Raw genomic sequence first — 27,889 nt, 5'->3', positions numbered from 1 at the left:
AGTTAGTCATGGTTGATAAAACACTTTAAAGGCACATTCAGTACAGTACGTGTCCCCTTCACTTTAAGACTCACTTTAAACAGGCTTTGTTTCATAATGCAACAAGCTTGTAATGAATGAAACAGAACAGTTTGTGTCTGGTACGTCAGGGAGAGAGCAGGAGGCTTTGAAATTGCCAATTTAAAAATTCAGGGCGGGGATTGAGTGGGCCGAAATAATACGCACCAGCATGAATATTTAAAATCCTCTTATCTTAAATGTAAAAATGGAGATTTTTTTTCCCTCGGCTGGAGCGAGAGGTTAGGCGGTAATCTCTGCAGGTGGGTGGCCTGGCCTCTTTTTGGTGCGTTCATCAACATGACTTTTTAAGTTAACTTTTGATGAGGTAGGTCAGATCACCGTGGATGTTTAAGTGTTTTCAGGTCGCAGGATTCATGAAAGCCTCGTGCTGCTTGGGGGAGGGGGAGGTATAACTGGCCCCAGATGCATTATGGGTTGGGATGAGCAGTGATTTACGTTGGTAAATATCTCCAGATCGTATACGCAGAGCGACACACTCCAGTCAATGATGATGATGCAATGCAAACGCTGGTTAATCCCACTGTATGTGCTGTGGCTGCCGGCCATCTGGACTCAGGAGGATTTGTGCTGCGTTCGAGGGCAGAGGGGAGGGGATCAAATACGCATGATACGGCAAAATTAAGAGGGCTCAACAACTCAGACTACGCTGTATGAATACATATGTGTGAGCCACTCGATTTAAAGCAAAGTCCCAGCAGTGTGTGAACTGTAGGTTCGTCTGGGAGAACACTTTGAATGAGCCGAGTCGAGCTTTTCTAGAGGGGGCGATTAACAGAAATGAAAGCTGAATGACCTTAAACACAACATCAATCATACAAGACTTGATAGGAGACATATTAATTAAATCACTGCTTCCTTTTGAGATGATATTAAACAAAAGACAGGGTTACACTGTGCCAAAAATGAACTGAAAAATGTGACCATCAGTTTGTTCAGCTTCATTTACTAAATTACAAAACAAGCTGCCTCTCACGTCTGATTCTGGTTTAAGCTGTCAAAATATGAGTGAGTGTTCTTAAAGTTATACATTTTTATAAATTAAAACAAGAGTGTTATTTTCTCTCCAACAAACCTTAACCGAGAAAACTGGCACCAACTTGCAAAGAAAGTTTACTTTGTAGCCGCCATAGACTGTAAGTAAGAAGTGGACGTAGCTACCAGGTCTGAAGGAGGAAATTCCTTAAACCTGCATTATTTCAATGGCCAGCAGTGGGAGACTCCACTGGTTGTATAGATGTCTATGAGAAAAAGGCCCCAATTTCTCAAAGGATTTATTACCCAGTAAATATTTTCTTAATGAGTTTATGGCCTTGCACCAAAATAGGTGATAAAGCAGGATACGCTTTCGGGCAGGGCGTGGCAAACCTTGGATTGACAATGGTAATTGTTGTGGTCACTTCTGTCTCCCAAAAACAAGATAGTGACCACACAATGCCAAATTCAAGGCTCCAAATAAGCAGTTTGAAATCTAATGGGAGATCACATGGGCTACATCCACTTCTTTTATGCAGTCCAACAGCCAACAGCTAATGTTCTAGTGGGCGTTATTCACAATATAAATGTAGATACAGCCTATGAAATCTAAAAAACAAAGCATCGTTTCTGCCATTAGTTTTAACCATAGACTGTACAAAAAGATACACGACATGACAGCTCCCTAAAAGTGAAGCCAAACCCTCTCTATCGCCCCCTGCTGACTGGCTGCAGTATTGCTCATAAAGCCCGCCTCCTCCATGTTAACAGATGGGAGTCAAACTATAAAATCAAAATACACGGCAAATACATTTTTCTCAAACATGGTTTCTGTCATTATAGTTAGTTCTTATCGTGCTGATTTAGGTCCAAGTGTTCATTTTTCTGACAAGTTTATTTTTAATTAGTTATCTGATGCTGTAAAAAGGATGATTGACAGCTCTGTTGACAAACACGGCTCCTGCAGCCGATCTGTTCTGGATTAGCAGAGTAGAGGAGGAACGGCGAGAGGAGACGTAACTAAAACAATCACTACAGTCATTGAAGTTTCCATATCTGTGAACGTCTGCTTCAGGCCAACACAAAGAAGCTGTTCTGCTTTTAAATACGCCGACGAGCGGGTGAGTTAAGTGTGTGTTTTGGTTAGCGCAAGTGGCCCCACCCGCCACTCTCTACTGCGCAAATGTCGCAACCATCGCAAGATGGCAGCGCCCGTCACAGGGGCTATTTTGACTTCAATTTCATACAATGAGAGCAGATGGAGGCGCGTCGTCCATCTTTATATACAGTCATTGTTTTAACAGGGACAGTCGGGTGCAGGGACGAGTGAAGTGACAGGAGATTTTAAGTTTGAAGGAGGACATTGGTGTAATGGCTCAAACCCAGTCCCACTGACACTGAGGCCTCTTTGAGTGCTCATTAACTCAGATGAGGGTTTATATTGTAACATGAAGACTTTTATTGCAAATAATAGTGATTCGATAAAAGGGACTTGTTAATACCATTATTGAAAATAATCAACATCCAGTACATTTCATATGGAATACTAGCATGGTCTTAACTGCTCGGACAAGCAACCAACAGAACTCCAGACTGTCACCAAAGTGCCACAATAATCATCATGACTCAGCAGTTTGTTCTTCAGCAGAGTTGATTGAAAGAAATCACAAACAAACGCAGCCTGGTGGTCCGCAGGAGGTATGTATTTTTCGACCAGCTTTAGGAGCCAAACGTTCGGCTCCATTCATAAAAAGTATGAATATTTGTAAAATGGCCACCTCAAAAACACAGGTTAACTTTGACATGCAGCACAACCATACTCTCTGCACATCGTCAAACACGCAAGTGTGTGAAAACTATGACTACACACTGGCTCTACAGATCAAAAGGTATCCTATTTTCTCCAAATATACACACATTGATTCTGATCTATAATACTGTTATATTGGTTCACACCCTCTCTGTTTCAAAAAGTAGGTAATTTGATTGCAAACATTGTTCTTTTTAATGTACTCGTCTGACAAAAATCAACAACAGTGATGGCATCTAAATGAACCCGACAACATTAGAAACTATGCCACACTGCGCCTCATTCAAATAAATGTCACATATCCAGTTTTACATGTTTCAAATCTATTTTTTTTATACATTGTTTCATAAAGGAAGAGAATAAATATACTTCTGACCCATTTTCAGTATACCTTAACATTTAAACAAGATCATATGGTGCAGTATTTTCATAATTTGAAAAAACAAGCTGAGAACAATTTCAGTACAAACAATAAGAGAAAGAAAAAGTTCAGCAGACCTCGAAACAAATCATCACAAAAACGGAAAAGTCATAACAGTGTTTGTGCTTTAAGTCTTTTAACTGCGATGGCTATTTCTCTACAGGTTTGCAGTTACAAGTTCATGTGGAAATACTGTGTGAACTCGGGGGGGAGGGGCAAAATAGAACACAATCCGAACCCAAACACGACCTGCAAACATGTTAACCTGAATGACAAAATACTGCATTTCTATCAGATGACACTGGCTCTTTGAAAAATTTTGTTTCACGGAATAAAAAGCCTAATTTGAACGATAAGTCAGCTACAGGTTCATGAACATTCAATAATCAGGAATATGTCAAACAAATGAGTTGTAATCTTTTAGAAGTGTCCTCTTAAATGAGCTTCATTTGATGTCTATGGTTCTATTAAGGCATTACAGTACAGTATCTCTGTTTACACCGTGGATCGGAGATATCTGAGGATGGATAAGCCGTGACGGTCTTGTAAGAAAAGTAAACCCTTGTAATAAATTTGTTTCCGAGCCTTGAAATGGTTGATTTAAGTGAACAAAAAAGCCACATTTTCTCCCATTAAACGACCTCATTGTTTAATTTATGCTCTACTCTGCTTGGCGTTCACCCGCCCTGCGGACACTGATCAGCTTTTTAGCACCTTAGGCCGCGTGTGTGTCACGATGAGCATGTTCATAAACTTTAATTTGGCTTTTGTTGCTCATAACTAACACAAGAAGGACGATTTAATTATTGTACTTTTTTTGTATGTTGGTGTAATTTCCAGAATTCTGAACTCACTCTGCCCTTGGCTCTCTGGATGTCCTATAATTGTGATCTGGTATCTTAAAGTAGATGGATTCGCTGTAAATGAGACTGTAATGTATTTAAAACAGAAGAATAAATTGCTGTGCTGCAGAATGCTGCTTTCCCAGAGTCCATTATCCATCAAGTATCGTGCCAAAGGTTGAAGCCAAAAACTTCAAGCGGGCCTACTGTGGGGTTTTCAGCCAGCGGATGACACAGCGAAAGACAAAAAAAACGCTCTGCTCAGAAGCCCACGTGTCAAAGAACTGCATCTTTAAGAGAAAAGCGTAAAACAGTTTAACTTGCTTTCTGTCTTCTCGACATTCACGTATGTGGGAAGTATGGATATATACTGTAGTATTCATATTCTCAAGAAAAATGTAAACATAGGGCAGCGATGTTCCTCCCTTCGTACTGTACAGAGTCATGAACCGTGTTAATGTGGTCGGTCGGATGAGAAAAGCTGGTCCCACTTCAAAACAAAAGCCTACACTATATTAAAATATAAAGATACAATACAGTATACTTTGCTACTTTGACGGCTGCCTGATCAAATCTGTGAGGCAGGCATAGTAACTGAAGGACCCATTTCAGAATACAACAAAGCACACCTTCAACACTGTTCATCCATCTATTGAGTAATCATGACAACACAGGTCCGGAAAAAGCCCTGCCTTTTTTTGTTCTTTTGATTTTTTTTTTTCTGGTTTTCTGTATTTTTTTAAGCACACTCCATAATCAGAATTTGTATTGTTAGGAATCTAAATGTCTTTCCTTTTGTTCGACAACCCATAATACATTCAATACAACATTGGTATGGTAATTCTGTGTACTGAGAGACTTGGCACAGTCGCTTCTTTTTTAGCCATGTACAAAAACGGATGAGGATGTCAATTTAGCGCCGGTGCCTCCGAGAGAAAGAGGCATGACAGTAACTCATTTTGGGGACTTTTGATATGATTGGCGTCGGGGGAGGGGCTGGGGGGGGGAGGGGGGGTTTAGCACTGATTCACAAGGTTGTCAATCAATCAGAAAAGAAGAGAGGAAATAATAATAATAACAATAATAATAATAAAAAAACATCATAGTATTTACATGACAGAATATTCACCAAAAAGCAAAGGAAAAAAAAAACTTCCCCACACAAAGTAACGCTGATTATGTTCCCCTCACGGCTTTCCAACAAACTGTACCAGATGTGATTCCAGCCTTCAGCAGTGTCAAAAAGGACTCATAAATGCTCTCGACAGTCATTGTGTCCGGCTGGCCTCCGCTAGTACACGCTGATGAAGGAGGAGAGGGCCAGGACCAGGTACCGGCAGGCCAGCGGGACGTACTTCGCACTTCCATTGCTCCCATAGGGTGCAGTGTTGGGCGCTGTGGGCAGGAAACAAGAAAGGCTCTGATTAGTTGTGATTGCACTTTCAGTCCGCAGCACGGAAGCAGCCGGAATTGTGTGGTTTCAAATGAGCCTGCACAAACTGCAATTACCGTAACACTGACACTGTTAGATTCTTGTAACAGAAACGTATCATTCACCGCACCGCTGTCACTCTATATTCTGAACAGCGGTGGATAAAGTTCTCAGATCCTGCATTTTAATATCACAACAACACAATGTAAAAAACACATTACATCAAAGCACTTCATTTAAAAGACCGCTTAAATATAAGTACATGTCAGCAAGTGCACAAAAGCATCAGGATTAAAAATACTCATTCATGTTAAAGTCAAATAAGGTTAATTTCTTCACAAAGCAAATTTAAAAGCACTAATGAGTCCAATAAAATAATTAATGAATGAAGAGAAAAATAAATAAATCAATTAGTGAGTATTAATAAGCATGGATTAGATTTTGAAAAAACACAATATGTGGTAATTAGTGCTGATCTTTTGTAAAACTTCAGCCAGGGTGAAGACTTTTAGAAACTCCGATTCCACGGAGACATGTGGACGGGTTAAAAGGCGTTTTTGGCTCGTGACGTCAGGCTGTGCGCCGCTATCTCCTTTGTGAGGCGTCACAAATGAGGCAACATTCCTCGCAAAATGACGGACGTGAAACAAACAGTGATGCGTAACAGGACCTTTTACATGTTTGCACATATATGTACTCCTCTACTATATTGAGCAACAAAGGCGTCGGGATAGATTTTTTCAGACTTTTGATTGGCCGCAATTTTCTTTTTCTTCTTTGCATGATCGGGTTATATCGCCTCCTGTTGGTGTGGCATTCTCATGACAGCGTTTCTGTTGCGTTTTTTGCATTTTTGTTTGGACGTGGATGTTTTTATAACCCTGCTTGTGTGGACGGGTTTTTTTGGAAACGAAGGAGGAAAAAACTCTTTTAAAAAACATACCCGTGGACATGCATCTTTTCTTGACTTAAAACTCAAGGGGCGGGATAACTTACCCTGCTGTTATTCTTATTGGCCGGTAGATTAGGTCTGTTCTGTACTGTTACTGTAACCTAACAAGAGGTCCAATCAGCCTGTGTAATTGAAAACACCTGTGCGTGTGTGCAGGGCCTTTAATCTGACATGTAACCAGGACAGGAAGTACCTGGGAGTACAAAGTGCAACATTTACTTGGAAAAGTAGTGGCAATGTAACTACCAAACTAAAGAACATGTGCCTCCAAATTGAACCAAATGTGGTGTTAAATACTTTTCCTCTTGTCATGTGTTCCCCCTCTTTCATGTGAGTGTTACATAAAGCCACGAGTGGAGAGAGGAGAAGCGATGAGGGCTGCCCGAGCTCTCTTCTCCACACTCCCATGGAAGGCGGCTTGTTGTGCGCTGTTTGTGTTTCTCTGAGCAGCAGACAGCCACAGTAATATGAACAGGTGTCTCTGGAGAGCTGCGTCAGGCGGGCAGGGAGGGAGAGGGCAGCCTTTCATTTGGAGGGGCTACTCAGCCTCCTCAACACACACGCGCATACATAGACACACACGCTCTTTTTAGCTTGCAGCTCAATAAAGCACACCTCACAGTTACAAAACAAGCTCTCCCTTTGCACACACACACACATGTATACCTGCATGTACAGGTCACATGCATGCCTGCACACACACACACTCATACACACACACGCAGCACAGCGAGGCAGTGCAAACAGGCTCTGCTGTACCAGGGGAAATCATGTGGTGCACAGCCCATATCAGCAGGGTGCCTCTATTTACACGGCCATGTAATTAGTTCACAGTGTAACTCCTGTGATGTGGACCTCACGTTGCACAAACACGGCGAGCAGAGCGGACAACTACATAGCCACACATGCATACGGCACAAAGATGCAATCACGAACACATGAAGTCCCTTTCTTCGTGTAAGTATGATGTTGGAAACGTCTCAGAGTTGCACATTTCTTTGCAAACAACAAGATTGTTATCCCACTGTGCCGCGCTCGCTGTCGGCCGCGTGTTTATTCAATAAGAACCCAAGGCTGGGTGTCATTACAGTGGCATGTGGCTGTTGGCGTGTTAAAATAAACACACAATGGTGCCGAGATTGATCTTTTTTTTGCCACCATAATAGCTCGTTGGTGACAATTTCCACAGGAGATGCCAACGAGAGAGAGAGAGACGACGCACATCCCATTATCACCTGACACAGCTCTGCTTTTACCTGATACTTTCAAGCATTATTTGTCGGCTCTGAAGTTGTTTACCTATTAGAGTGAAAACTATAGCTGCGCCGAGAGGGAGGGAAAAAAAGAAAAAGGAGTGAATAGAGGAGCAGAAATGGGTGCAAATTTGGATGATGTGTGTGTTAGTTGCACGGCTGGCCTGTATGAACTGCAGCCCCTCCTCCTCCTCCTCCTCTTCGTCTTTCTCCTTTCTATCTTTGTCTCCCCTTTCTACCTCATTCTCTCTCTTTGTATCCCTCCCCTCCCTCTCCCTCTCTCTCTTCTCCCATCCAAAGTACAGGATAATGACACAGTTTTCCTCGGCTGCGAGAGAGAGCGAGCCGAGAAATGGTAACCATAGCAACAGCTCCTGTCCTGCTCAGCCGGCCCACTGTTGCCGGAGCCTGTGTGCGCTGCATTGTGCTAGCCGCGCTAGCAGAATCATTTGGTGTGTGTGTGTGTGTGTGTTAGTGTGTGTGTGTTTGTGACAGTGGGTGGGGAATAGGCAGATGCCACTATTTCAGTTGTTCGGTCTCTCATGTGATCAGTGTCCGTGTGGATTCTGGCTCTGTAAATGCTGCAGTAATCACTTTATTATCTTGTACACAACTGCTTTTCATGCAGCAGCTCAGGGAGGTAATTAGCGGATCTGTGCTCTGACTAATGGTGACTCGGCTGCAGAGTGTAACAATAAGACCCCTCGCTGGTAAGTAAAGTTGGGTTCGGAGGATAGTCGGCGTGAGAAGGTGCCTGCGTTTGATTTTGGGCTTGTTTAACCTCGGCGTGTGTCACCGTGAGAAGCAGGGGCCTCCATTGTTTTGACTGTGTGGGCTGCAACTTGCCATTTTAATTAACTCCCCAACCAAGCCTGCAACACCATTACTCTGCTTATTAACATGAAGGGGAAAGAAACAGAAAGGGAAGACAGATACGGGGGAGAAGAAGGGTGAATCAAAGGGAAGAGAGAGCCTGGAATAAAAAAAGAGACAGTGATTGAAAGGGGTGCGAGAGCGACGCGGCAGCAGCAGCGGCGGCGGACGGAAGAGAGAGGAGGAGGAAGAGGAGGTGGAGGGAGAGGGGGGGGAGTTTCTGACTGAGCTCTACCTCTTTGGGGTTTGAATTTAATTGCCATGTACATCAGCACGGAGCTACAATGAAGTACCAGAAATCCCAGACAATATATCATAGAGAAACCAACAGTGTCAAGACGCTGGGAAGACAAGCAGCGCTCCAAAGGGAGAGGAGTGGTGGAGATAAGTGGAGATGAAAGCGATACGCTTCAATTACTGTTTTGCAACCGGATTGAAATGAAAAACTGGAGCCTGAGCAAGAGTCATATGAAAATAACAATCCCTGGTTCTCTCCTCTGACTCTGGACTGGAGCCATCAGCTTTAAATAGTGTGCTGGGAGTGAGAGCCACACTCCCCTCCTCTCTCTCTCTTGCCCTTCTCCCCACCCCCTTCCCTCCCAAATCTCCCTCCACAGCAGTTTTGTCACCCACATATCATATGCACAACAAATGCTAAGGCCCTGAACTTCAGTCACTGTTGACACACATAATGAATCACACTGAAATATGCAGCAGTGACACCCGATGCAGGGTTTGTGTTGAGTGCCACCTCGAGTGTTATGCACCGCACTGTAATTCACTGGAACATCATCATTCATTAGGTAATAGTGTGAGCTCCGTTGCCTTCCCCTTGTCGGCCCCTCTAACCGTCACTCACGCAGGCTTTGTGCAAATCCACTTTGAAATCCTCAATCCTGTGTATGCCTGCCTTAAGTTTAACACATGTTCAATAATGCACATGTGAGGCAGGAAGAGCAGATCTCCCGTGTTTTTGTGTGGGATTGAGTCTCCAATTCGTTCGCTTGTCGTTCAGCGGATTATTCATCCCTTGAGTTTGGTCGTATCCTCCGAGCGGGCTGTCACGAGACGGCAGCCAGCCAGGCAGCATCCCAAATCCCCCCGAGGACTCCGGCTTCAGAGATGGGCTCCTCTGTGTTGGGGGAGGGGTTCGGTGTCCTTGACCATCAATCAGTGGCCTCTGGTCCTCCCTCCGCTGCTCCCCGGAGAGAGCCCGCATGAGACACTCCTGAGCCAGAACTGATCTTGTACACACCACGCTGTAAATCGGGGCTAAATCCCTCTACATGCGAGGTTCACGACAACCTCAGAGGGTTTCTTTAACGCAGTACAGCACTCTTTAAAAGCAGGGTTTATTTTTCGGGGGCACGACGCTTGTGTAAATGGAATATCATGAAGCGCTTGTGACATTTGACGAAGGGGTGCCGCGCCTTCAAAGAACACATCATCGTCTTCTAAGTGCTTACACACGGAGAGCGTGCACACACTTTACAGAAGACGATATTTTCCACGCTTTACATCCCTTCAAGTCACCGGCAGTCAAACACACTCGCCCCCCTCCACCATTCATCTCCTATGCTCTTGCCTGTAGCAGTCGGCCATATTGAGATGGGGCACAATTGACTCGCCAACCCATCACCATCATCATCCATCCGTTTCTCTCTCTGTTCCTGTACAAGCAAAAACGTGACCAGACCTGATCTTCACCTCCGTCTCTCCCGCTATGATCATCACACACTTCTGCTCCGCCGAGCCCTCGTTCACACGCACCTTCGAGCTCATTAGCCCCACCAATCGTTTGCATTACTGCCAGTAATGAAAAGCCTCCATTAATAAGATGGCCTTCAGAGATCGCTTACCCTCCTCCGCCTCCCGGTGCTGCCGTATTCTCACACCGCCCATTCTTGTTACCCTCCCCCGCTGCACATCCTGGTACCTGCCGGTTATCAACACCCCGCAGAACGCCTTTTTGGGGCCGGAGCCCTGGCTCTAATAGCTCCTCTCAGCATCTGAGAGTGAGTGAGCGTGCGAGACGGGTCACCTGATAGCTTACTGAGTGAGCTGGGGGCTCTCGATTGCAGGAAGGCCTCGGCCTTCAGCTTGACTTAATCAGGGCCTCTGTGGGGAATCTGGACACATAAGAGAGCCCTCAGCACAGCGGGAGCCGGAGGAAGGAATCCCGACAGAGGAGACATTTCCGAACGCTCCTGCACGGATACTGTTCCTCTTCATTATTGATCTTCTCTCCCAGCTCGCCCTTCTTTAACAGTGATGCGCGTCTTTTATATTTAAATAGCGCGGTTACGAGTCTGGCATTCAAGACAATCCAAAATGCAGTGTGACCTATGTTTATAGCACCTATCAATTCAAGGACATGCTTTATGCACGATATCAATAAGCTTGCAAATGATGTACTTTATATGCACGCCTGATGGACGAATCTCCATTTTTAAAATGTTTTATGAATTTTCCCGTGTATGTTTTTTCTCTTCATCTAAATTTAGAGGGTAAATCCACATCGGCGCGTTGTGGGAATAAACACAAAAAATAAATGCAGACTGCAGCGTGGATTGATACTTTAGGCGAGCATTTTTTAATCACAGCACTTCCAAAAGCATAATTACTCCATGACTTTGGCTGCTCCCTCTAAATCTGTTTAATGTTAGAGGCTTAATAAAATGCACAGGGACGCAAACAAATGGCGTCAGCATGCAGCCGCACTTTTCCTTTCTCCCTCCCTCTCTTCCTCCTCACTGTCTTCATAATAATCTCCCCTCTCTTATATTTAGGTCTCTCACTCCCTCCATCTCTAATAATTCCCCTCCCTCGCTTTTTAATGCTTATCAAGGGTTTATTTCTGTGCGAGTCCTGCTGCAGGCCCAAGGATTTCGCTGAGTCAGCTGCTGCTTGGCTACTGCGCCCCGGTGACGACAGCGACAATCTGGCCAGTTATGAAGAGTGTTGAAGACAAACCGACGCTGCCTGCATCTACCATCACTGCAGCCCCCGATAACATCTGATCTCCAACCAAGAGGCAACCCTCACTTCCTGCCCTCGCCGCTCCGGCCGTCTCCTTCACCCGCAGCTTCCTAAAATAGCAATTCCCGGCTGTTATGTATGTAGGATTATGATAAGACAGCTCTCTTTTATCAATTTCCATTATGGTGCTGATAACACGGCAGGCCTGAATGCGGAGGGTTAAGTGCATTTTCTTCTTGATGGATATGAGATAACTCCATCACCGCAGACTGCCTGGTTATCACAGTTCACCTGGGGCTAGTCGAACCTGACTGGAATCTCTCTCCGCACGAGCACACGCGCTGCAGCCGGAATTTGCTCAGACGGCCGTACTGTATGCACAGCGATCCATATTTTTTTCCTCATATTTACCTACCCTGAGCTGTTAATTGATTTCTCTCAGATCAATTCTGTGGTTTACAGAAATTGTTGGACCAAAAAGGGCCAAATCAATTGCAGAGTGATTAGCATGTGCAGTGGATTATTTCGAGCTGAGGCTGCGTGAAAGGAAGGCTCAATTCAACGGAGGCACACGCCATATGTTTACGTTAATTATTGCTAGCTCAAAGTCTGCCTTAGATGGTGCGCGCCCATAGGCTGTGTGAGTGTCACACATGAAATATTCCTTTATTATGCCAAGACAGGACCCGAGGCGGTGAACGCACTCCAGTCTGTGCTCCCCACCTTGTTGCTGAGAGCCTGCGGGAGGTTCAGATAAAAGCTATAGTGTCCTGAAGTGAGCGCCATTGATTCAGAGGGGTATTTTATACAGCAGCACAGAGACACTTCCTCTCTCACGCACACACATTACCAAACTCAGCCTGCTCTGTGAGTACCTTCCTCTCTAATTCACACACTGAGGGATCTGTTAAGTAGTTAACATCTCAAGGTCTCAGAACTGGATATAAACATTCACAACCTTCCAGCTTCTCCTCCTACAATGTGTGCCGCAGCTACACGGACAATAAAACCAAGACAAACTCAAAATGGCGAGGGGATAATGCTACATAAATGACCCTGTTGACAAATGCGGGAGATTGCAGTCTGGATTGAGAATGAAATCCCTCCAAACTTATTGCGGTGCTGTTAATGAACTCTTAATAGCCTCGTCTGCCGTCCTGCAATAAAAAGACTGAACTATAAGTCACTGAATGTTAGCTGCAGTTAATCTGGAGAGCAATTCAAGAGTTGATTTGACATGTGTGACGTTGATGCTCCTCATGACATTTTTCCCTCAAGACAGAATGAATGAAACTCAAGGGATCTTTATAAATAAACATTCAGATCCTTTATTAAAGCTCCTGTGGGGAGTTTTTCTCTGGTTGTGAAACAGAATGAAATTAATTCTGATTACTCTCTATGAGCTACAAAAGCAAACCAGAGCATCAGCCATAAGATTGATTATTTCTATATAGTTATTTTTAAAGCCTGAAACTGCTGGCGGGGGGGTAGGTGTCAGACGAAGCGATTAACTGCACGCTGCCTTTGTTTACATTTTCCAGGGCAAAAATGTAAAGTGTCATTTAAGTCACTATCTATCGCCAAATGAGGTATCACAATGGTGATTGAGCCTGTGGCCCACTGCTGAAAGCCTTTGCATCTGCTGTATATAGTATTATTATAGACTGGGTGTTGGTGCGACTTTAAAATCACAAGCGGCGCCCAGTTAGTGACGCGTTTCCCATCAGCCAGCAGTGGTTGGTCTGCCAGAGAGGGTAGGCGGAGCTAAGCGGCTGCTTTTCCGGTCTCTGCAAGTGTTGCGAGTAAACGATAATCTACTATGTCTGAACAAACAAAGAAAAGATCGATGACTACAGATACAACTTAATAATAAGTGAAAATCCAAAGAAAAAGTAACAAATTCGACGCTCAGATGAAGGCAAACAGTCGAACAAGGAAAGCGACCGTCAGCGAGGAAAATCAAGAGTTACAACCGGAGCCAACCATGGACATCACACATGCGACACGGTTTGGATAGGGGGCGCCTGTTGTTCAGTGGTAGAGTCGGTCGTCTTTCGATCCCCAGCTCCCTCAGGCTACATGTCGAAGTGTCCTTGGGCAAGACACTGAACCCCAAATTGCTCTCAGCAGGCATAGCATTCATTCCCGGTGGCATAGCTAACTGATTGACAGCACGTTAGGTCGCAGCCTCTGCCATCAGTGTGTGAATGTGTGTTTGAATGGGTGAATGTGACATGTAGTGTAAAAGTAGCTTTGAGTGGTCGCAAAGACTAGAAAGGCGCTTTATAAGTACAGTCCATTTACCATTTACCATATCTGGGAAGTGTGCTCCTGCAATTACTGTTTATCGCCATAGGTGCCGCCAAAGAGAACGGATGAACAGGACAAAGTCAGCAAAGAGAGATGGACGGCTCTGTCCACAGGGGGCGCCAAAATCAACACACACCGAAAGTTCCCCACAGAAGCTTTAAGTAAAATGATCAATGCCACACTGTCTTTATGAGGAGTCTGCACTGAAGGATTTTCTTGAAAGGCACTAAAAGCAAGGGTACTTATCATGCAGACAGACTGTGTCACATTACTATACAGCATTGATTATTGGCTTAGTATCAGTGATGCATTCACATGTAAGCAGCATTCTGATGTAATAAGCAGCTGAGTTGGAAATCTAAACAATTACAGCACGGTTTGGTATCTTAATCTATATAAATGTTCTGTATTATATCTTAAGCCAAAGGGGATGGGAGTCCCTGCTTTAATCTTTAACAATGCTTTCTATGTATAAGCTTCTTTTACCTTTTTTGTTATGCAAAATCCTGACCTGAAAAATATCAAGGAACTGCAGCATTCATGAAAATGTAGTGGATGCTTCAGAAAATCAAAACAGTTTTAGATTAGTCGAGTCAAGGTGTTCTGATGCACCACAAAACGCTGCCAAATAAAAATGATGGGTGCGTTTGAAAGTTAAGTGAGACGCACATCCAATTTGAGTGCATTCCAGGCCGCACACGGCTACGTGGAAGTGCTGAGTTGTGTGCGCTCTGTTCAATGACAATAAACGTGTGGATGTTATGAATAAAAGGCAGGCGGTATCACCTCACTCTGTCAGATCCTTAAAAAAGCCCTCAAACTCTTATCTGCTCCTCCACATACAAACCCCCCTTACTCCACTCTAACCTCTCCTCTGTAGGCTTATCCTCTGTGCCGCTATGACACTATCGATATGCAACTTTCATGGCTGTATAAGAACCGCAACCGATGATGGTGACACGCGCTCCTTCCCTTTGATGTAGGACTGCGTTAGGTGACTGCAGCCCCCCCTCTCCGCTCCTTTTGTGTCCCTGTTTTTCACATGAGGTCAAACATTATTGACCGGAATCACTGAGGGGAATAAGTCTGCATTTACCGACAAATTGGACCGGTGGAGTGACCCCTGGTTGAACTCAGCTGGGTACCAGGAACGGCAAATATCAATACGTTCGGTAAAGACACACGCGTCTCCTTTTGTCACTGAAAACAAAGCTGATGGATTCACATTTGCATTTTGTATTCATCATCGAGTTGACTCACTGTTTCTCGTGACAGCGAATGTGAGCACAGGAAATGTCACTTCAATTATATAGCATTCATAGCATTAAAGGCAATTATGGGGGGATGTAAAGCGTCACAAAGTAGCCATATAAAAGGGGGCTAATGCCTTCTGTCTGGAAAATAATGATGAAAGATCCACCGGATCGTCTTTCAGTGTTAACTCGTCCTGTATCTGGATCATGGTCATGGTTGCATACGACCAGAGGAATGCGACCTCTGTGAGGATAACGTTCCGACGTTCCGATGCAGCACAGATTGGTCTATTAAATTACATTTGCTTGAAGGAACAGTGTGCAGTTTTTTTGGGTATTACTTCGGCTGTTTTTTTAATTCAGCACCTGTAAAGGTTTATTGGATTCCGCACCTAAAATCTGTTTGTCAGCAGTAAAGAAAGTGAACTGAATCTGCACTCTCTCTCATCAAAGTTACTTATTTTGTTTCAACACTGTTTTCAAAGTAAGAGTTTTCTCATGTCTAAGAAAAATATGCTAAAACAATCTACATAAAGTAAAAATGTGATGTTAAAACAACACAATCACACTCTCTCAGATTTAATTGGAGACTCTCTAAATCCACAGCGAGAGTTTGAAAACAGATCATTTTATGGTAACAAATAACCCTCAGTCTCAGCAGCCTCTGCCTTTGTTATTCATGACCACTGTCTCGCTTCAGTCCAGCAGAGTTCAGCTGCATGTACACTGTAATTGAATAATTTTTCACCTCGAAAACAGAATCTGAATCCCTACTTATAGCATCCAAATAAGTCCATCCATCCATCATCTATACCGCTTATCCTGTTCAGGGTCGCGGGGGGCTGGAGCCTAACTGAGCTGTCATTGGGCGAGAGGCGGGGTACGTCCTGGACTGGTTGCCAGTCAGTTACAGGGCTGACACACAGGCAGACAACTTTTCACACTCGCTGGAAATTTAGAGTCACCAATGAACCTAACAAGCATGTCTTTGGACTGTGGGAGGATGAGAGAGAGATTACATGCAAACTCCACACAGATAGGCCGCCTACGTCTGAACTGGTATTTGTACTAGTAACCTCTTAGGTGTGAGGCGATAGCTCCAACCACTGCACCATTGTGTAGCCCAACCCATGAGTCTTCAGATGTAAATGATCCCTAGTATAAAATGTCCAGACATTAATTATGCAGTAGCCATATTTGATATGTTTGTTTTAGTTAACAAATCCCAGGAATAGACCAACAAAGACTTTGTACATCTGTCAATCCTTCCCGACTCTGGCACCCAGCCTCAAGTCCACTGCTTCCTACTGGAATTGTACATCTAAAAAACACACCAATATGTAGGTGAATCCATGAAAAGGTTGAACTTACCTCCTCAGCCAAATGGACGCTCTTGTTTTTAGCGAATAAAGACGTGCGCCTCGAGTGCTTATTAACAGATTTAGTATGTTCCTGAGTCAGGCTCAGACTAAATCAAGGTTTTGTCTGATTGGGAACAGAAAATGGTTTTAATGATTAAAATGTCTAAAAATAAAGCAAATTAAACAATATTAAAATCGTATTTAGTGGCAGAATTATTGAAGCTATGCAAATGCGCTGCCATTGGAGTGGGGAATATCCCTCTGATTGTGATCAGTGCGAGGATTTCTCACTGCTCTGGTGAGACGGCTCATAAGCTCCTTTCCACTCATCATTTTTGCTGTTTCATGTTGGGATGCAGATCTGTGGCGGGGGGGGGGGCACTGGGAGCCACCCACCATCGCTAAGATCTCCCCACGCTAGACGGCATTACGAATAACAAATGTAAAGCAAAATGGTCTAATCCGCTCGTCTCTTTTTAAATGTGCTCAGACAAAAGGCGCCTGGGATTCTTCAGAGCTAATTAAGGGTGTCAATGGTGACAGGACTTTGGCTGGTGAGGAGCTCAGCCCATTGATTGTTTCAAACAGCCGGAAGAGGGGACTCGGTTAAAAAAAAAAAAGGGTGGCGTTTATCACATCAGAGGCCGATACAGCCTCGGCGTATTGAGTCCCGAGATTATTTTGCCAAAGGCATCTCTCAGCGCGTTCATTGACCTTTCTTCATCATTAGTGCATGTAAAGAGGGTGGATCCTTGTCAAAAGCCTTGAATAACTCATCAGCTGCAAGGCCAGGGGAATACTAAAGGGTTAATGGTTCCTGTTTGGGGGCTTGGAGGCTTTACCCTCAAGCACTTGCATTTCAATTCCTGCATTGCACGAGAAGAGCTGAGGGGGGAAGCGAGATAGCAGCGAGTTGTGCGGGATGCATAAAAGTGTGTGTGCGCATGAAGGTGTGTATCATTAACTGTCAGCAATAACCCCCCAGCTATACGCCACTAATGCACACGTCCCTGCCCCCACACACACACACACACACAATTCTCGACATGCAAGTGCTTACACATAATATGAGACACCAGTCCAATGTGCGCTCTCGCATTAGCCGAGGGCCGGCCGCTCTAAAGAGGCCAAACATCTTGGAAATCGAGCCGATAGAACTAACCTTATTTAACGGCCAGACATCCAAGCCATTCCCCCCAAAGAGAATGCCATTTCTGAATGTCATGACCTTTTCTAACCGCGTTTAAAAACCTCCAAGGTCTTCAAGGTGTGGTTTGTCAATAAAAAAGATTGTGAAGACTCTCGTGGTAAACAAGAGAGAGAGAGGCGATGCATATGCTCAGCTTTTAATCGCTGCTTTATTGTAGATACTGTCATCTGTAGTTAGGTTGATTGAGAGGTTTTTCCTCCGGCTCGTGACAGTGATTGAAGCGACTTATGCGTTTGTTTGTGTGTGTGTGCAAGTCTGTGAAGTTTTAAAAGCATAAATATAAGAATAATGAAAATAGAGGAAACGTTTGAGGAGTACCTGTGTGTGTGTGTGTGTGTGTGTGCGTGCGTGTGTGTGTCTGTGTCATTTAGTGGCTGATGGGCAGCACGGACTTATTTAATGTTTGGTGGAAATTGTCGTTGCAGCTCTCTCTGTTCAGGCGTCTCAGAGATAATTGTCTGCCAGAGTAAAAACAACACTGTGCAGCATCACTGCTGCACCGAGCACAGAGTTCATCCTGAGAGGGCGGAGGGGCGACATGGAACACATCAAACTTGACAAAAGAAGTGAAGAAGGAATTAAAGAAAATACGAGGGGAAGCTGTCCGGGGTGTGATTTGAGAAGAGGCCGGACAATAAACTTTGCTGTGCCATAAGAACAGTGTTTGTATCCTCGCAATCAATAACACAATGTTTCTGAAGGTGAAACAAGTGCAGGAAGTCAACAAGAGTCATTTAGAGAGCTCTCTTTGAGGAAAGTGTGGATATCCCTGCTTAAGAATAGCCGCAGTGAGGTGTCTATCACATTTCCTGCTGTATGATCGTGAATACAAAGTGGGGAGCAAATGCGGTTAGAGTTGTGCTGTTTGTTTCCAGGCTGATCTGATTAAGGGGAGATTGAAATCTGTTTCAGCCAAAGCTGGATGAAATGCAAATAAATAGCCAATACATTCACTTCTCTGATGACTGGCAGGCATTTCCATGCAGGTGTTGTAAAGGAGTTAAAGATCAATTGATGGAGTGAGTGGAGAACAAAGTGATTGAACTCTGGTAAACACAACACAAATCTGTTTGGTCCATCAAGTGCTTTCCTTAGGTGAAACGAAACCCTGCTGCAGTCCAGCTCATATAATAAGGCTGAATGAACTCTGTTTGACACGTTCCACTATTAAATGTGTTTATATATGTTGTTTTATATGTATTCATTACACAGCTGTGTTAAATACTTGATTCTGATTCGTTAGTTACGGCATTCCAAGGTCTGTTATTTCTCGATAACAGACAGTTGTTATGACGAACAGACGGTTGCTAAGGATGCGGCTCTAATCACACAATCTGGAGGACTAACTGTAATCATATTAATCCGCTGAAAGCAGTCTGATAAATTTGACGTCGGTTTGTTTACAGAGGAAAAAAAAAAAAAAGAGATGAAACAGCGGAGAGAAAGCAATAAATGTGAAACGATGCAAAAACTGAAGGCCACGACAGAAAACTGAAGACGACACATGAAGTCAAACATCAAACAGAACAGTTACAGGATACGGTGGCGTTTTAAGGCGGTGAAAATGTTGACAGACTCTGACAGTGACGAGACAGAAAACATCAGTGACGTCTTACTTCACCATCAGTGGAAATGTTTCATTTAATGTGGGTAATATTTGCCAGCCTTGCTTGTTTTAAGAAGACTATAACATTAACCGTTGCTATGGACCGGCTATTTTTAAACTCAAACCGGAAATATGATCATTTTCAAACTAATAAAATCATTCCCAAATCAATATTTTGTGTCAAATAATTGATTTTGTAAGTAAAAAGCCATGTAATAAGTGGGATAATGGAGGAACCCCTTCAGGGCGAGACAAGAGTCCTGCTCTTCCTGTCGGGGTTCCATTCTGCGATTACAACCTGATCACTATACATTATCCCTTACATAATAACCTATCCTAATTGCATTTAGTTGTATGGTTGCAACACTTTACTATAAGCCCCTATTAAGTATTTATTAGCAGTATGCAAATAGTTTACAACACACTATAATGTAGTTGCTTAAGGACATACAATATTTTCCAACTAATACAACTTATTCTACAAAGATATATTATAGTTGTAATATTATGACAACTGTGTTTTACTACATACCATTCTGTTAAAACAGCAGCTTCAACTTATGGGTTCCCACAGGAGGAGATATGGATTGTTAAAGAATAGATTTATAAACATTCATATCTGCTTACAACCTTTTTAAGCTGTATTTACATAGCTTTTAACAGGTCAACTGCAGGAGGTTGTTTACTGTATGTATCACGAGCCAATTTCACACCAAGATATTTATATTTATTGTGATACATTCCCACTGAGAAACTGTTTATGCCTAAAATAAGTGCATGTGAATGTTGATTTAGCTGATATAGTGGTTTAAATACTTGCAAATGGTCCTCATAATGATGCTAAAATGTTGCATATCCAACATTGCCAAATGTGCAAATTGCTCCAATGTGGCTAGATATCATATAGAAAAAACTGATGATATAACTGGTGTATTAAAGTGTCTACTGACTTCATTATATCAACCTCCAATAAAAAAGCTCATATAGCAAACAGTTAATGGTATGGATCAAAGAGTAGTCTGTTGCTGTATTTGCTTTCACCCTCCATTAAGATACAGATAAATACCATATAAATAACTGAGCAAAATATGGTCTATACATTATATACCGTAAATACTGAAAAGGCTGCACCCGTGGAGTGTCACTAATCTGGTTGCAGAATTAAGAATATAAAATGAGCAACAGACTCAAACAATAACACAGCAGCTTAACTGCATCTCCTTATCACTGTCTGTAAGTTTGATTCATACAAGTGAAACAAATCCTCGAACAATAAATAGTGTGTGAAGTTAGGGAGCGAGGGTTTAGCAGAGGTTACTTATGGAGGCAGTGGCCACAGTATCTTCACTCCTCAGGCGTCTGCCACTGTCACCGTCTGTTTAAAATAAGCAAACTAATTACTGTGTAATTCCCGACACTTATCATGAAGTCACATATAGGCACCCCGTCCCTCCAAGATTCAAATACATGTGAAGGAGACATGTCAGGGGTGGGTAGAAATCCTGCTGTTTAAGTATTAGTTGGCAACAAAGACTTAACCCCCCCCAGCACAATCAAATGAGGGAGCAGTAATCTGCTGGCAGCCAGCAGTCATATATGAATATATATGAAACCTCCTAACAAGCTGGCCTGGCCTGACACTCGCAGCCACAAGTGAAGTCGCAGGAAGTGGATGGAAATGGGAAATGCCTGACAGAGTTATGGAATGAACGCTCAAGTGTTCATGGGTTCATTAACGGAAACTATGATGCAAAATAATCATTAATTCCTGGATTAAATATGATATCAAAAATAAAGTTTAATATAATGCTAATGTAGTAACTTCCTGTTTTTGCAAGTAAAAAAAACAAGATTTATGGACCATAAAAACATGCAGGCCTGTAAGCTAACATCTAAAAATGTATGCTAAAGCTAACGTAACAATGTGAAGGCTCAGTTGGCTATCTTTGATGCATGCAGTAATATAAGTGGGCGTAAACAGCATTTTATCAAACATGTGAGTGAGTACAGTGTAATGAATGCAGCGGAGAGCTCAGCTGGCAGCGCTAAGTGAGCGAAATTTGTCACCCATCAAATACGAAGATGGTAGAAGGTCATTTATAACAAAGTTTTGAAATGACAACTCTTATTACCAAGGAGTAATTAGCACCTCATCAACTAACCTAATTACAGGACATCGAATGTAACCATGGTAACTGAACACATCAAAGACGTCAACAGGTGTAGCCCATTAGACGACATAACGATCAATGATGGCTGATGTGACAGAGTTCACACACAAAGCAACACGAAAACTACAATAATCAACACGAACTTAAGAGTTTTCATGAAAAGACGGATGAAACATTAATTAATCTTCAAAAAGTGAGAAGTGTTGTGAGGCTTTGTTAGATATGGCAGGGCTAAGCACCTTGAACCTGCAGGTCTGCGAATATGCAGAGTCCAGCTGATGTCTTAATGAAAGCCTCTGCCTCGGCTCCCCCCTCCTTCATGAGCTGAATACAAAATCTGAGAGTGATGCAGAGAAGAGCCTCCAAACAACTCAGCCGGGCCTGAAGAGTGCATTTACTGCATTTCCAAGGGCAATGACAACATGTCCAAAGCCTTCTCTCCATTACTACTAAAAGTGTTCTCTCTTTTACCTCAAAATTACACCCATTTAACTCTGCTGAAGAGTGCTCTCAGCAGAGATGACAGAGAGACCGAAGCACTGCACAGTGGGAACCAGCTGCAATCTACAAGTTGGCCAAAAAGCCATCTTTTCTGATTTACCACAGCCTCTACTGTAAGTGTGTGGCTTTCTTCAATCATCCTCCTTAATGCACTAACCATTAGAGTCTGTCCAGAAAGAGAATATACCCTGGTGTCTCAATTATAGACCGAGACTGAATCTGTACAGCAGCCTTTCGTGGCCATAAAAGGAAATGACTATCCATTTTCTGCTCCAGCTCTCACACTGCTGCTGCAGACTCCTGTCTGTTGTTAGTAGCACCAAAACTCATCTTTCCAGCCGAATCGTCTTATTAATCACACTCACTGCCAGGACGCGAGGGCCAATTAAAGCTGGGAAAAGATTTGAATTGACAAAAAAAACACTTTTTCTTGCCCCTTTAACTTCTCTTCTGTGGTCTTTTCTTCTTGTTTGCAGAGCTTTCAGTTCGACAGCGAGAACGCAGGTTTTGAAAAACTGTTGTAACTACAACATCAAAAATCGAGGAAGGATGTCACAGACCTGAAAGTGCTACAATGCATAATGTGCTTTGATCATCGGGGTACATCGAGATGTGTGAGGTTTGGTGATCTGCAAACTCTGGAAAGTTATGGTTGAAAAGAAATATATAAGTGACAGCGGCAGGGATGAAAGAAGCGCCTGCAACACAAGCTCAAATAAGAGGTGGGAATAAACACATAAAAGGAAGAAGGTACTTTGGCACATATGATGAAGTGGAAAGGCTCTGACAGGTCTCAGTTTTAATACCCACTGCCAATATTATTCCCGCAAATACTGAGAAATATCCATGGAAGATGAACAGAGAAGCTGGTGAAGTCTGTGAAATAGTTTTTCTTGTTCTCCTGGAGACAGTTATTACGGTGTCTGTGTGTGGCGCTGTGCTCCCTCCGTGCGTGCGTGGGACTGACAGCAAGACCAGGTTTGCATTTAATGGCCGACACTCCTGAGGAGATGCGAAGTGGGAGAGATAATCAGAGGTAGAGAGGAGAGCGGTGCATGTGGGAGCGAGGGAAACAGAGAGGCAGAGAGGCTCAGTGAGAGAGATGTGGGGTAAGTAGAATAATCTGCTGAGGGGGGTCGTTTACATCCGAGACTGACAAACAGGTGAGAAGCAGCCACGAAAAAGCAGCTTTGCAGGGGGCACAGAGGAGCGGTGAAGGCTATCGCCAATGGAATATGGATAATAATCTGTTTATGTAGTTAGGATTGAAGGGGAGAGAGGTAAGTGGGTCTTAGCGGGAGTCCAAAATTCTTTCTGAATGCTTTATGAGATTGTGGGAATAAGAAAGACGTCAGGATACTGTTAGCGCTAAAACAGATGTCAGAAGAGCATAATCCTCACACTTATACATGTTTAGCACATGACATGATTTAAGTGCAACTGAATCACCTCAAAAGAACGACAATACTATATAAAAACCAAGAATTACATTCAATGTTTTTAATGTTTTAAGACATTGGTTGCTCCTATTGTGCTGCAATACAAATACCTGCCTCGGATCTAAACCAGGAAGTAAGCTCATTAAATGTGGACCACATGGCCAACAATCCTTTGCAATCCTCTCATTTGAGCCCTCATAAAGCATCACCTGTAAGTATATTGTATGTTTTATGGTCTATTCTTTATAAGTGGGAGATTATTTTTGTGATATTTGTTACATCTCATAGTCGCAGAGGAGTTTCTTCATTACTAAGGGCTGCTAGCATAGCAATGTGACGGCTAGGCTAATTAGAGGAGCCGCGTCAAATCTGTAACCTGGGGGATTGTACTCATATTTTTCTTATAAACAGCAGCCATTTAAGATTATGTAGATACTGTATGCATATAAATAGTCTGTATTTTTTGTGAAAACAACCAGGATGCTTCGCGCATCAATCGCTATCTTATAATCTGCATATACAGGGATACTTTTTTGCTAGATTAGCTGTTAATCATCCAAAATGGACGCAACTCCAATGGATACTTGTCCGCCCATCCATGTATCATCTTTTTGTGCGTGTATACAATCAGTATTAATTTCTGTGTTTGCAACTCTTTTAAAAAGTGTCTCCTTTCTTAAAAGCATATCTTAAGTGTTTCATAATTAATTAACCAAAGCAAATAAGGACTAAGAGATGCCACTTTGTTTTAGAGCACCCTTCCCACAGTCAAACGCAAAATCAATTTTATTGTCGCTATCTCCTACATTTAACTAATCAGAATTAGCACTCAGATGTGTTTTAGGGCAGTGTAATAAAAATCCGGGCAGCCACAGCAAAAGAGAAACTAACCCGTAATGACTAATATCACACAAACAACCGAGTACCAATCAGCCAAATAGAAAAAATAACACTTCCCTTGATTCATACTCATTAAAAAGAATTATGGAGAGGAACCAGAAGATCATACGGCAATCGTATTGTTTGTTACTAGAATATCAGAAATGATGGCTTCCATTAGCAGCAAACATATGCTGTCATAAAGTGGTAATGCAAATGTTGTCATAAGGCATTGGAAGTGTTGGAAAACGGGCACACTTTGATGCTTCAGAGGACCACGCTGCAGAGCTCAGGAGTGCTATAAAATAAAGATAATTGGTGGTCTAAGTAAGTGCTTGATGTATTCTGTAAATGTAGTTCATTATGAGTGTTGCACATGTCACTGGAGGCTTTTGTTTTCAGATTTACTTTCCATAAGATGTGATACGTTTGTGCAGAGGAGAAAATGCCTGTTTTGTTTCGTTTACAGCCTTCGAACCAGCTGACTGTAACAGGTTTTCGAGTGGGGAGTCCAAATCCACAGGACAGAAACCAATCGCCTATTTACATTGTCCTGGGATCTAGGGGTCAAGTATGATAGATGACATGCCATCTGCTTATCAGGCCCTTCCAGGTATGATTGGGGGAGTTAGCACACGGTAAAAATGAAGGTCAGCATATCACCTGAAAACAAACTGTACGGGACAGGAGTCGAGGTGGCGGTGCAGTGGCGAGAGAAGGGGTTCGTACGCCTCTTGATCTTGCCACCTTATAACTGATAAGGCTGGTAGAAAATGCGCTGCCAAAAAGGATTATCTGCGGGTAGCTCAGTGTGTCCGACACCAGGCATGCTGGGTAAAGAGAGGCAGCACTGTCAGAGCAGTTAAACACTGTAGTCCAGTCCTCTGATAGATATACATAACCAGCCTACTTAGACAAGAACCCGACGTAAGCTTATCAGTGGGAGATGTGCCGTCCTACTGAATATTTCATAAGAGCAGAGTATTTATACTGCCATTAGCCGAGGGTGACTCACAGACCAGAGTAGTCAGTAGTCACATTGGTGGCTATATTGTAATTGCCACTTGACGCAGCTCAACTTCAGCACTTCTGGCTCGTGCTTCAGGCTACACAAGTGGATAAGCGCAGTATACATTAGCATTGTTAACACTTTTCTTCTTTTAGCTGCCGTTTGGTGAAACAGCTTCTAGCCTCATGACGACTGCGTTAGACACTGTTGTGGTTGATTTTTAGGATTTTAAGGGTTGCAGAGGCAGAGAGGTGGCAGAGCCTGTGCTGTAAATCCCCCTTCCTAGTACCTGCTTCTACTTGACATTGCTACAGTGTCAAACTGCTTATCTGCTAAGCTGGAGATGTCTAAAAAGTCAACATATGGGAGGTGAAGTTGGATATAAAAGGGACAGTGTAACAGATGCAGATAGTGTTATGTGTAGGGGATGTGCACTGATTGACAGTGCTTTGTGTGATTGATGCAGCTCAGGTGAACCAGAGGACGACCAGATCTGTGCAGCTCATTCAATGACATCCAAGAAATCCAATAGCAATCTCAAAGTATCAGAACAGAGATACTTAGTGTTCCCTGCGCAATGTCAGAAATAATCCTGATGGAAATTAAGGACACGCTGTGGCAGCAGAAACTTATTACTGGGTCTTAAAGCCAAAGACACCTATAATATACTATGAATATTGTACTCTTTTCTAGGCGCCCCATAAAATTCAGAATGAGCAGGTATTTAGGTTTTGAATAATAATCAGAATTCACATAGAACTTTGGGCTATACACTGATCCGCCATAACATTAAGACCACCTGCTAATATTGTGTAGGTCCCCCTTTTGCCACAAAAAGAACGCTGACCCGTCGAGGCATGGACTCCTCTAGACCCCTGAAGGTGTGCTCTGGTATCTGGCACCAAGATGTTAGCAGCAGATCCTTTAAAGGGCCAGTTCGCCTATTTCGACCTCAGTTCTATCATGCTGTTATGGGGAGCCATTATGGTAGGAAAAAAATGCAGTTTCGCTCTGTGCCTTTGGAGGACGGGAAACCTCCGCCAGACTACGTAAAACGTGTCATCTGGCGGAGGCAGGGAGCTTGCTAAACTTCACTTCCTCCATCTAGGACGCCCGCCTCCGATGTCATGTCTCGTTCAAAATCATCAGGTTTGAAATGTAGACTGCAGACCTGAAGACTTTTTAGATGATCCACCGGTATATTCTCGCCGTATTTCACACTCCAGCGTCTCTCACTGGGCTGTTACTTTCGGAGGGAGGGGCGCAACGCACGCTGGGTGTTGTGGGAATGTAGAATGGGTGAAACCATGAGCTGTTTGTACAGAGAACACCAGCTTTGACTGGCAGTGTTTTTTTTCCAGGGGCAAATTGCTCCTTTAGGTCCTGTAAGTTGCGGGGTAGGGCCTCCATGGATCGGACTTGTTTGTCCAGCACATCCCTCAGATGCTTGATTGACTCGACTACAGAGGTCTAGTGGAGTCCATGCCTCGACGTGTCAGGGCCGCAAAAGGGGGACCTACACAATAATTAGTATGAACTGCTGTGGGAACATGTTACTTCTAAGTATCCTCAGCTGTAAAAATATTGTTCTATACATATGGTTTTCTGTTTTTAGTGTATTAATCTATGTTCAACAAATAATTTGCACTGATTGCTGCTGCATTAGTAAATATCAGAGGCAATTTCACCATTTCACTAACTTTGATGCTTTGGCTTTCATGTTGAAATATGCCTCAGAATCGAGCTCTTGTTTGATGTGAAACCATATTGACTACATCCCCAAAGACAAAGTAAAGATGCTGTTTGAAACAAAAGGAATACAGTGAATCGAGAAGACACTTTGCCTTCATTACAAGCTGATGGCAACCAATATTCAGGTTCCTCATCAACAATGCAGTGCCTCTGTTGTACTGGGTTGAACATCTGAAAACTTGTTCTATAAAATGTTACTTTTTATCACTTTTAATTCTCACAGAAGCCAAACATGAAAAACAAACTATAATAAAAAGTCCTCAGGTTATCAAACTTTGATTAACACAGCTAAAGATGTATTATGAATTAGGGCTAAAGTTAGAAAATGTTGCAACACTTTTATTTTGACATAGAAGAAAACCGTGCAGTAACGCATTACATGGTTTCAAAGACAGACTTAATGTGCTTAAGAGCTTCTTCCAGTAATAGTTAGTCTAATATTTACAAAGTGATAGCCAAGAGAGACCATTAATTTAGAACTTAAGAGAAAAATTCAAAGTTGTTTATTTATTGAGAGGGCCTCGCACGGTTTAATATCATCAAAATGTGCCTTAGGGTCCGACTTGTACCAACATCAGATAAAGTACAACCTAACCTTGTTTAAAGTTGTATTCCAAAGAAGACATTACCCTGATTTCAGACATAAATTAGCCGGCTCTCCTTTGATTAAAGAAGCTTTGCGTGCACACTAAAATAATTTGATTAACACAGCTCCCTGGGCCTTGGGGAGCTGAGTGAGTGACTTTTGAATTTTGGAGGACTCGGGAAGAATACTTAATAAGG

At 43.0% G+C, this 27,889-nt stretch overlaps 1 protein-coding gene across 2 annotated transcripts in view; it reads right to left on the bottom strand.

Annotated features, from left to right (window-relative positions):
- Positions 1–2,378: 2,378 nt before the first annotated feature.
- Positions 2,379–27,889, bottom strand: part of negr1 (neuronal growth regulator 1) — a 146,141-nt gene continuing 120,630 nt past the window's right edge. For both annotated transcript variants that reach the window (XM_069680020.1, XM_069680021.1), the window contains one exon: positions 2,379–5,521. In XM_069680020.1, coding sequence (XP_069536121.1) covers positions 5,418–5,521 — 104 coding nt within the window. In that variant the 3' untranslated portion in view covers positions 2,379–5,417. The remainder of the gene's footprint in view (positions 5,522–27,889) is intronic.

This window comes from Semicossyphus pulcher, unplaced genomic scaffold, assembly GCF_022749685.1.
Source record: "Semicossyphus pulcher isolate SPU_LCO1_2020_fin unplaced genomic scaffold, fSemPul1.0.p SCAF_4, whole genome shotgun sequence".
NCBI lineage: Eukaryota > Metazoa > Chordata > Actinopteri > Labriformes > Labridae > Semicossyphus > Semicossyphus pulcher.
This window is presented reverse-complemented; position numbering and strand designations above follow the sequence as displayed.